The sequence below is a fragment of the Buceros rhinoceros genome, unplaced genomic scaffold (genome assembly GCF_000710305.1).
Source record: "Buceros rhinoceros silvestris isolate BGI_N320 unplaced genomic scaffold, ASM71030v1 scaffold705, whole genome shotgun sequence".
NCBI classification, from domain to species: Eukaryota; Metazoa; Chordata; class Aves; order Bucerotiformes; family Bucerotidae; genus Buceros; species Buceros rhinoceros.
In genome coordinates this window covers 55,578-66,816 of record NW_010412076.1, presented here as the reverse complement: position 1 = coordinate 66,816, position 11,239 = coordinate 55,578, and the positions used below count along the sequence as shown (strand labels likewise).

Here is an 11,239-nt window from a genome sequence, read left to right as displayed (position 1 = left end):
CGCCTGGGCTGCGAGCGGCCGAGCTCGGCCTGCGGGAGGCGGCAGCCGCCACGCGGAAATAAACAGCCGGTGCCTGTAAGCGCTCTCGGTCGCTTGTTGGTCTCGTACGCGCTTTCTCTAGAGCTGAAGGTCTGTTACATCCACACCAAAAGAGGGAGTAAGGTGGAAGTCAGGGAATTCCCCTCTCTGCGCTCAGAAGCAGCGTGGAAACTTTTTCTTGAATTCTCTGTCGCTGTTTCCCGTCGTCAGCAAAGAAATGAGAGTTTTTATTTAGATGCCCCACATTTAGTTGGCCAGCTCACCTCCTGTGTGCACAGTTCTTGGATTTCAGGTTTCACACTGTCTTTGCTCTTAAGGAGCCTTTGGAAGTTAATAGGGTTTGTCAAACAAAAGTTTTGCTTTTATTTCCTTCTGCAGTGAAATATTTTGAAAACAAGTAAAAGCTTTGAGGTGTGTGAGTAAGCAGGTGCCTGTTCACCCCTTTTTCAAAGGCAGAAATGGGGTGTTCTGAGAACATTGCCTAGTGGGATAGAACAGAGCGTATAGAGCTCATAAGAGCGTGACAGATTCTAACCACCTTAACGCTGCTCGTCTAACAATTTGTTATTTACAGGTTGTTTTGCTCTGCTGAAGAGGTGTTCTCCCACTGCAAAACTGAGCATCAGTTCAGTGTTTGTGACCTGATCAAAAAACACAGTGAGTTTTTTCATGACTTGTCATTTCCTTGTTTATCTTGTTCAATCTAATCTTCAGCTTCAACCAGAAAGCCGTTTAGAAACAAGCTAATCTTTGCGAGTAGCTGATACGCGGCGTTCCTCAACTAGTAACAGAGGTAGGACCGCTCTCTGCTGCCTTGTGCTGAGTCCCTGCCACCTGCTCCATCTGCCTGAGCCGGCCCCCTGCATGCTGGAGGGAGAGCTGTTTACTGGATCCGTTGGGAGCTCTTGCCTGGCTCGTGACGATGCTGTTGGGCCCGGGAGCTTGGCAGAGACTAAAGCAAATGTGTCCACGAAGAAGACGAGTAACCGGGCTGTACTGCTGGTGTCTTTGAAGGGGTTCTTGGCAGTCTTGGCTCGGGTGATGGCAGGAAGGCATGTTCTCCCATGTCTGCTTTGTTCTCTCCAAGTGAAGTTTAAGGTTGGCTTTCACTTTAAGCCGTCAGGTATTTAGGCCAAGGTGGTGACTGAAGGAAGGTACATGTAGGGGGACGTACGTGAAGTTTAGGGGGTCTTTGGAAGAGTTAGGGAAATGCTAAATTCCGAGCCTGAAATTCTGCATAGAGAGGAAAGCTGGAAAGCAGGGGAAGGGGAACAGTGTTGGAGAAACTCATGATTTAAGAGCATGCACTGTAAAGGAGGGGGAGATGAAAAGATGGAAACTACATGAAGCAACTAGAAATCTGTATGTAAAATTATAAGGTCTGCTCTGTTTTCTGTCTAAAATTCAATGGAAAATATTTTGAGTTTATGCAACATCTTTGCTGATCTCGAGGAGAGTACATAGTTGTTACTGCTGTTACTCCTGAGCAATGGAGCGGTTTGAAACCAGTGTTGGTGTGTGTTGATGGGTAGGATAGATTCACATTTTATTAAACAGGAAGCTAAAAATACGAACAAAGGAGCATGACACCCTAAAATAGCAGCAAGGCAGCTAACAGGAGAGAAATGGGGCTGTCCTGGTGTAGAATGAAATTTCTGTTCCTAATCCACGTTTGCACGTGTTCCAGCCTGAATTTGTGGCAGATGTATTTGTCCTGAGGGTGACAAATTCCTGGTTTAGCCCTAAGGAGAAGCAAAACGTAGACAGCAAATTAAGACAAGAAGACTGTGCTAGGTAATGCCGTACACCCCCTGGGGAAGGTGGCCAATTGAACATGGAATTAAGTGTTCATACAGCTGTAAGATGTGTGGCTTTCTGTAAGGCAAGCTTGCCCTTTCTTGGTTTTCTTACTCATTTCTTTCTTTTCAGGACTTGATTTTTATGGATACGTTAAACTGATAAACTTTGTTAGATTAAAGGTAAGTGTGCCACGTGTTGCCTCTGTAGTCTGCGTCTGGAGACTGGGAAGTGAAGATGCTGTGCTTTTTATTTGCCTTTTGTTAATAAATGTATGAAATTTTGTATTATATTTCTAGAAGGAAGAAATCACGGCAGTGAAAATAGCTATTGATGGGTTTATTTAGTAGTGAAGTTATTTTCATTTCAAATATATTTAATTAACGTGAGTTTTATTGTTTCCAGGATGTTCAGGCTGATCAAAAGCCCTCGCTGTGTAGTATCACGTTCCTTCGTTAACTCATCTCAGCCTTTGCCTCTGCTGTCTTGCTCCAGTAGCAGGTTCACCTCTCAGTAACTGAAGTTTCTCAGTCCTTTCCTCTGTGCTGGTGTAAAAGAGTCTTTCCTGGGGTTATGAGCTGGCCAGATCCTGACTGCACTGTTAGAAAGCACAACATGTGATCCCTTAGGTCGCAGAAATGAAAATTAATCTCTGCTAAAGTGACAGCAATACCAGGAAAGCTGGTGGGAACAGTTTTAAGTTAGACCTAGGGGTCTTTCTTGTGTTCTGTGACTTTGAAGTATGTTCTTCGGTTGTTTCTTAAAAGTTCAGGTTAGGCTTCATACTATCTTACATAATTAAGCATTTTGTACTGAAATCTTCAAATATTAAATCCTCAAATAGTTATTGAAGGCATAACTTGCTATGCAGAGTGAGCACAGGAATGGAAACAGTCAAGTCCAGAATGTGACCTCTCCTTCCCTGACAAAGCATTAACTGGCCAGGTGCGAGCATGGCACTTCTGACATCGGTCCCGTCAGCGCTGTTGGTGTGAAACCCCTCGGCACAATCTTGGCTCTGATTAGCCCTGCTGTGAGCTGTGGGTCTGACACAAACACCGGGGTAAACTTGGTTCTCGACAGCAGCGTAAGCCTACAAGTACCCTTCAGCGTCTGTGGATCTGCTGTGCTTTGCTGCTTGCACCGTGAATTCCATGATCCTGGGGCTTCCTGGGCTTTGGGACCCTGAGGAGCTCATAGGTGCAGTTTTCTGCCATTCCCTGCTCACCACGGTTGTACTGTCAGTCTGCTGAGGTGAGAATTTGTTGTCAGAAGCAGGGTGGAAGCCAGAAGTTCATTTCTTCACTGTTCTTGATAGTCATGCTTTAAAGTAGCGTCTTTCTCAGCCTTGGCTATAAAGCCACTTTAATAATACCCTGTTTATTTCAATGGGTGGAGAACAGGTCTTTGCTTTATTTTCCTGAATGAAATGGAAAGGCTGGTGTTTTCAAAGAAACTTGGCTTACGTGCTCTTCCCCTTCTGCCTAGAAACCAACAGGAACATATTTGAGTTCTCTCAGCAGCCCGTTGCCATGGGAAGGAGAAGAATACTTGAAACCAGAGCTGGAAGATGATCTGCTACTTCAGTTTGGTAAATAAATACATTCCAGTGTGACTGTACCGTGTTGTGGGTATTGCCAGAGTCGAACAAATAATGGTGGTGATGTCAACTTATGCATATGAGAAATTCCACAGCTGAAGGCATGATATTGTCCTGCCGTGAAGTTTTTGCCACACTTATATGTTGTTTTTAATGACTGAGGTTCCCACGGTCCTGTTTTTTACCTGCAGTCACTGATGGGGGATGTGCTGTTTGCAGCAGAGATGCCGTGTGTGGTAGTTAGGCAGGTCCAAGGGCACTCCAGCCAAGCCTTGGGAAGCTTGTAACAGCTTCGGAATGTAGGGATTTGCAATCAGGCGCCCTCATTCTAAAATGTAGGCTGTAAGTAAGGAGCAAGTAATTTGCCTGTTGAAAGTGTCTTCATCTTTTAAACAGGTTTTGTTTTGGACCAACCTAGGGGAAGGTGTTACAGTTAGATAGCAGAGTTCCGCTTCTTGAGCGGTTCTGGTGGTCGGTAGAAGCAGCCCCAGTTTTTCTCTTGTGGCAGTTCATCAGATGGTCTGCAGAGAATTCAGTTTGACTTCTGAACTTCTTTTTTCTGCCCATGATCCTCCCGCTCTCTTCCTATTTTGCACTCAGTTATACATCTTTCTTTCACTTAAACCCCAAGGTACTGGGGGCTTGCAGGTTTTCCCTTCTCCATGCAGTCTGAAACGCAGTTTTGCCCTTTGCTGAGCGAGCACTGCTGCACCGTAGCAGAGAGGGTCCCATGAGCCAAATAGTCAGTCTTCCATGATTAAAAGGAATAGTTTTTTTTTTTTAACTCTTTTGCCTAATAAGCTGGCAGTAAGTTCTTACTGTATCCAAAACCGTCTTTTAACCCAGCGGCATCTGTTGAAATCACCAGCTGACCTTAGCAATCAGTCTTCCATGATTAAAAGGAATAGTTTTTTTTTTTTAACTCTTTTGCCTAATAAGCTGGCAGTAAGTTCTTACTGTATCCAAAACCGTCTTTTAACCCAGCGGCATCTGTTGAAATCACCAGCTGACCTTAGCAAGAGGTGGATGGGACCTAGTGCAGAGACTGGGTTCTGATAGTTAAAAAGCAGTGTTCCCTCCAGATTTGCTCTGCTTGTGCTCGATTGAGTTTTGTGTGCTCGTAAGCTTTATAAAAGTCCAAGGAACTGGTTTGAAAATTTAGAGTTACTGTTTACTTGTTAAGAAATACTAAGTTTATATACCATGTTGCCTTTTACCATTACCAGTAATGGGCCTTTTAGCCTCGGAATAACCTAACTAGAAAATAGAGGATAGGACTGTCATTAATAACAGGCTAAACCTAATGTCTTTTATCAGTAATCAAACAATAGTATTTATTGCTTTAACTTCGTGCTTGTTTCTGGCATACTTGCTTTCACTGAGTGGTTCTGTGTTCTGAGGTTAGTCCATCATATTCAGTGGTGGTTCTTGTAAAACAGAATAACGTAGCAGCACTGAAAGTTTGAGCTGCCTGGAGCAACACATGACTGCTAGGTGTTTGGGTTTTTTTTCTCCTTATTTCATCAGATATAGAAGATCTTTGTGAACCTGCAAATGATTTGCCTTCTAATGGTTTGAATGATACCGTGATGCTCCTTGAACAGTTAAAACGTGCAGAACACAGAGCAAGACTCGCGGAAGCAGCCTTAGCTAGAGCACAAGACGATCTTCAAAAAATGAAGTAAGTGTTTAAACAGAAGTTTTGGGTGTTGTATTTGATATATTTAAGGTGAGGTGAGATGGTCGTGTTTAAAGACTAATAGAAATTCAACATGTAACTGTGGAATAAAATTCATGACTTGTGTGTTGGGATTGTACATTTAATTTTTACCTTGTGGATGATTAGCGTCTTGCAGGTGATTAGTAAAAACTGCCCAATTTGAAAAAGTAGTCTTAGGAAAGTGAAATAATCACAAGGCTCAGAAATGTGTATTTTGCTTCGGAACACTCTCATTTTTACACTCTCTTCCATTAGGCCTTTAGATATGAATTTGACCATTGAAGAGGTGCATCGTCTCGTCTTACTCTTGTTCCCTTCTTTTTCATTTAAAAGAAAGAAAAATCTCTTTGGGTCATCAGTTGCAATTTCTTCCCAGCACTCTAAATCAGGTTTATATAGATTTTGAGATCAGTATATCATATTATCTGCTGTTGTAAAAAGGGAGACTCTAATTTCTCTTGTCAATGGGGGCTCTTCAGCTCAGCTGGCAGCAGAAATAGCCAGGTGTAGATCTGATGAAGAAGAGGTTTTAAAGTATGGGCAGGTGAATGAGTTGCCTTGTAGCCTACTTGCTGTAATTCATAGTGATACTGGTTCATGCTGGAGGTTAATTCCCTGGGGGAGACCACCTACAGATGTTCCCTTTCAGGTAAACCTCTGTGAAATATAGTTTGGAAGTTGGAAGTGGAGAAGGGTAGTCTACAGGACCTGTTCTTCCATCGTTTTCTGTCATGGAAGTAGCTTTATACCGGTATTTAGCAGTAACTGCAACTTCTTCCAGTTGCAACCTGATTTCATGATGCAGATCTTGCTTTCCAAGACATGGAAAAAATATTTTAGATTTTTTAATGACTGCCTGCTCAAGATCAGTCGTGCAGCTCCCTAGAGACTTGTTGCCTTCCGAGCCCGGGAATAACGGTATGAGGATGCTCACTAGGTGATTGTGAAATAATTTCAGGGGAAATGCTGGAATGAGTGGGCTTGTAGAACTGTGAGAATTGAAAGGGGTAAAATGTCAACACTGGCAGCTGGAGGCCCAGTGACCTTTCCCCACACACACTAATGGTAGAAGTTCTGGAAATCAGGTCACCTTTAGTGTTAAATACAACTTAAGGGTTCTAAGAGCATGGCTCGTATATCCTGAATTTTCTCATCTGTCCCCTGTTTGAAATGATGGCTTCTCTTTTACTTACCTTCTTTTTTTTTTGATCAGAAAGACAACAGGGCTGGTTTGTCTCTAGAGCGTGTTGGGTACTTGTGTTGTGTGCATAGTCTGAGGCCAAATCCATTCTAAATTTAAAATCAGGTTTCAACCTTACAGCGTGCTAATTACACTTAATTGTATGTCATAGAATCTAGTTTAAGTTTCCATTTTTCTCATTTTGATATTTATCTAAAAGTGAGGAAAATGCAGAGTGCTGTGGTGAGAGCAGTGTTAAAAATGGGATCCTGACTTTATCTGTATGTCAGCAGGTGTCAGATAGTGACAAACTTCTTCCCTTAGCACCTTCTCTGCCCCCAGACGACAGGGAGGTGTTTGCTATGCCAGGACTGAAACAGTGTTTTGGCTTTGGTTGCTCTCCGAGGATGGTACTGGCAGTGAGATGTTGCCTACAGCTTCTATACATTAAGTTCCTATTTAAGAAAGTATGACTGCTGTAAAGGTGAGCTCTGGCTGCTCGATTTCTGTGTTTTCTCAGCAAAAATGCTCTGAGAAGTGAGGAAAGAACGTGAAATTAGGGTTGTAAAGGCATGGAGGAGGGACAAGAAGCAGAACAAAATTTAAGTAATAAATAGAATTTTAGGGTCTAACTTGTTTCCACCTAAATGCTGCAGTTCAAGTACTTCGTTCTGAGTTCGTGCAGCGTTGTGTGGTTTGAACTTCTTGTGCTGTTAGTTGTGCTGAGTTCGTACCGGTGTTGCGCAGCCTAAGGCACGTGTGGTTGTGACCAGGGTGGTACTGGTGCGGTACCAGCGAGCGGCAACCAGGCAATTCCTCCTGAAAAACAGAAGCGAAGCCTGAACGCTTCTCTGCTGGTAGTAAGCAGAAAGTGGTCCTTGCAGGAGGCTGCTGGAGGGGGAATGGTGGTGCAGCGGGCGGCAGGAGCCGGCAGAGGGAGGTTGTGCACGCTTGCAGCTGGTCCCATTGTTGTGGAAGCCCCTGCGGGTCCGGATTCCTTCTCCCTTCTAAGCCCCTTGTTCCCCCCACCCCCTTCTCCTTTCCTTGGCCCCATGAACATCTCTCAAGGGTATATTTCCAATTGATTACAGACAATTTGCGCAGGATTTTGTGATGAACGCAGATGTCGGGAGCAGCTCGTCATCCAGCGCCATTGCAGACCTCCACGAGGATGAGGACGGTGTTTACTTCAGCTCCTATGGGCATTATGGGATACATGAAGAGATGCTAAAGGTTAGAAAGTCATCTCAGCTGCATCTTAGAAGGACTAGAGAGGAATGATGGAACAGAGTGGGCTGCGTGCCCATAAATATACTGCAGAGCAGCTGCATTTTTAACCCTTTCTATACGTGATAGCTTTTCCCCAGGAGCTGGGTTGAGAGATCTTTCTTCTGTTTTATTTCCTCTGTATAAATTCTGTTTATGGGAAGCATTAGGAACATAAAATAATTTACTCTACAGATATGTGTGAAGGAATATTAGAATACCTGTACTGCAGCATCGCCAAAAGCAGCTTTTTCCTGTGTCCTTAAAAGATAAAGGATAAAGCATGGTATAGACAGTGAATATTTTTCTTTAGTTTATATTTTCCTAACAACTGAAATGTGGTAATCAAAAGGTTTTCTCAAATCTTGTGATTTTTCTATAGCACTAGGTAGACATAAATTGTTGATTTTTGTACACAGTGCAGAGTATTGATAAAATGACATTGAGCAGCTGGAGGAATTGTATGGTCCTTTTATATGATGAAGATAAAAATATAATGCTTAAAACTCTTCCAAGGCAGACCTGTGTATGCCCTTTTAACTTAAAATCCCAAGACAAAACCCAGCTGCTTATATTTGACATGCAAATCAAAATCACTTAATGCTCCTTTTCAGAGAAAAATGTTGTCGTCGTGAAATCAAACAGTTTTATCATTTTAAGGCAGAAATAAATAAAATTCCTGCCTAATGTAGAGACAGAAAACAGAGTTTTGAAGTGACTTTGTGCATACAAATAGCATATAAAGTTTTCTGCTTTGTAACTCATTTAGTGGCCCCGATCTAGAAATACACATGAATCTGTGTTAAGAGTAGAATAAGCACAAGGTTAATTTTAGGCAGGGAGGGTATTTTACAGAATCATAGAAATACCTGTAGAAGTAGAAGAATGTTTTCTAAAATGTATAATCTAGAGAAATACAACTTCAGTCTTAAAGACAAGCAAGAATGACAGAGATTTGGTTTTGCAGTTGTATAAAGGTGCTACTTCAGATGTTACAGGCTATAGGATGAGGAAGCCTTTCTGATCGCTGATAAAGTTTATAATAATTCTGCATGTCTGCACAAGGAGGTTGGTACAAAATTCTCTTTTATTGGTTTCAGGGAACGCTTGTCAGAATGCTTCAAGGAAGGGTTTTGACTTTTCTAAACATGGGAAAACAATTGCATAGAAATTTTTCCTGTATGCCAGGCATTCACTTTCTTGGTTTGGGTTTTTTTTATGTCTACCTTATTTATATAATCACAGTGTCTTGCTACATCGAAATTTTTTAGAAGGGAGCCTTGCTGTCTGAGGTTTAAGTCTCTATGACACTGCTCAGTTTTTAAACCTTTTATTTTTTTCTTACATCTGGTTGTGGTAGGATGAAGTTTCAATTTGGGTTTTTTTTCTGCAAATACTGGAGAGATGGGGTAAGAGCGGTGTTACTTTACACTGGCCAAATGGCTAGCGTTTCTCTTGCCCTTTTTTCACTTGAGAATTTCCTGGCTATCATCTTGATAAATTTCCGTATCGTTTTATTTAAAAACAAAACAAAGGCATTACATGGAAATGGCGAGTGTGAGGATGGAACTGATGACTGGACAGACCTGAAGGGAATGGCCGTGCCTTGCTCGAGCAACAGTGCGTGCAGTGGCGACAGCAGCGAGAGCGATATCGATTACGTTGGGGCAGTGCTGAGGCAGTGTGAGTGGGCAGGCTGTAAGGCTGAAAGCTTTCCAGCTGGCCGCTTCCTTGATTGGTGCCGAACGTGCTGATTTGTATTTTTTTAACTTTTTTGGTTGTTTCAGCAAATCCTATTATATCCTGCAGTAGAGGTGTAGTACTAAAAATAGAGCTTTGAATATGATGTCACAGTAAACCAAAATGGTTTTAAAGGATCACAGATCCTTTTATTCATATTACTTATATATAATTTTAAAGTACGGTTTTCTAAAATCATCCCTAACTCTTTCTTTGGGCTCTGTCTGTGCATGATAATTCTTCTAAACTTAAAACTGGATCAGAGGATTTTCAAGCCTCAAAATAATTTTTTTTGTCTCCAGAATTTTTCTGAACGTACCCCTTGTTCTGAGTCTCATCGTGATCTTGTTTTTGTAATAAAATAGACTATTCTTTCGCACTGGAGAAAATCTCTTTAGTTTCTGTGTTGTTTCTAAAATTCTTACCTCCTGTAGTAGAAAAATATTAAGCAGTTGGATTTTATACTTCAGTATAAAATTTTTATCTTGACTAGATAAAAATTGCTTCACATTTTACTCTGCCTCAACACTCAAACTGCAGCAGCAGTTCCAAGCCCTGTGCTTGGCTGTCGGTTTGTGTACCTGCTGATGCACATCAAGAGAATCGGTGTTTCAGTAGATCGCCTTGCTGGTAGGTTGAGCTATGCTGCTAAGAGTTCTACACAAAGATATTGAAAATGTTTAATTATGTGCTTGAAAACATTCCAGCTTCTCGAGTCATGTCGTGTTGGGGTTTAGTTTGTTGGTTTGTTATATTGGGCTTTCACAGAACGGCCTGTACATCTTTAATCACCAGCTTGTCCTCAGGTTTGTAAATTTGCTGTTTGTTCAGAAACAGAAAAGGTTAATCTGAGCCATAACTTGTTTTGAAGGGATCTGTGTGTCACAGGAGCATCAGAGAACAGGGTGATAAAAACCGTTTTATCAGCTCGTGACTCAGGTTTTTACCATTGTGTAGAAGGTCGTTATGTGAAGTTGATGCGGTATCGCCCCTCTGTTACTGCCATTCCTGGGAAGAGGTTATTCAGATCTTTAAGACCTCCAAAATGAAATGCAGCAGGTCGGGAAACTGTAAGCTAATTTCTTAGTTCTCCTCCAGAGGCTCAGATGGCTACGTTTGCAAAGCTAATAAATTCTGAAAGAATATCCTGTGGGAAGTGTTGTGCTTGCAGAGCCCTTATCAGTAGAATAGCCACAAAACTTCTTTAGGCCAAGTAAAAAGCAGGTTTTTCAGCGGTTTTTCAATGATATGCTGTACCAAAATAGAAGAAGTGAACCCTTTTTTTATTTTTTAACAGGACAAAGTGCGTACAGAAAGCTATCGTGACTTCATCTATCAAAACCCACATATCTTCAAGGACAAGGTAGGTAAAACAGCTCAGGAAAAGCAATGATTTCTGCACTTTATTTTTCCTGAAGTAGTAGCAATCCTTCGGGCTGGCTGCTTTGTGGCTTTGGGAGTGGAATATCGTGCTGACAGGGTTTGATTTAATGTTCTCTGGCTTTATGAGGTGGTAGAGGGCTGTTCAGCTGCTGGAGGGTGCAGAGTGCTGATAACAGAAGTGCTGATGGCCATTGTCATTGCTCTGTGTGCCGTGTTGGGATGTTCATTAATTATGTTGGCAGGGTTAAGTCGAGCCTTTCTTGTCCAGTAGATTACGTGGGGTCTATCTTAGGGGGGGGCTCTTTACCACAGTGTAAATGAATTTCAATTTGTGTCTGTAAAAACATCCCAGAAGCAGTGTGCGATTAGAACTGGGGAAGAACTTGTGTGCATAGTGGTGTTTGGTGTCTCCAGACCAGGTCATGATGGAGGGACTTGGAACCAGGAACCGGTATTTCACTTTCACAGACAAACTGCAGTTATGACCCGTGGTTACTATCCTCTTGTCTTCTGT

At 42.1% G+C, this 11,239-nt stretch overlaps 1 protein-coding gene across 1 annotated transcript in view; it reads left to right on the top strand.

Moving 5' to 3' along the window:
- Positions 1–613: 613 nt before the first annotated feature.
- The window catches only part of PRMT3 (protein arginine methyltransferase 3), a gene marked incomplete at its 5' end in the record, with an annotated part of 54,760 nt that continues 44,134 nt past the window's right edge, over positions 614–11,239 (top strand). The window contains 6 exons of the mRNA XM_010136215.1: positions 614–696; positions 1,969–2,018; positions 3,325–3,427; positions 4,964–5,117; positions 7,428–7,569; positions 10,640–10,705. Of these exons, the coding sequence (XP_010134517.1) occupies positions 614–696; positions 1,969–2,018; positions 3,325–3,427; positions 4,964–5,117; positions 7,428–7,569; positions 10,640–10,705 (598 nt within the window). The remainder of the gene's footprint in view (positions 697–1,968; positions 2,019–3,324; positions 3,428–4,963; positions 5,118–7,427; positions 7,570–10,639; positions 10,706–11,239) is intronic.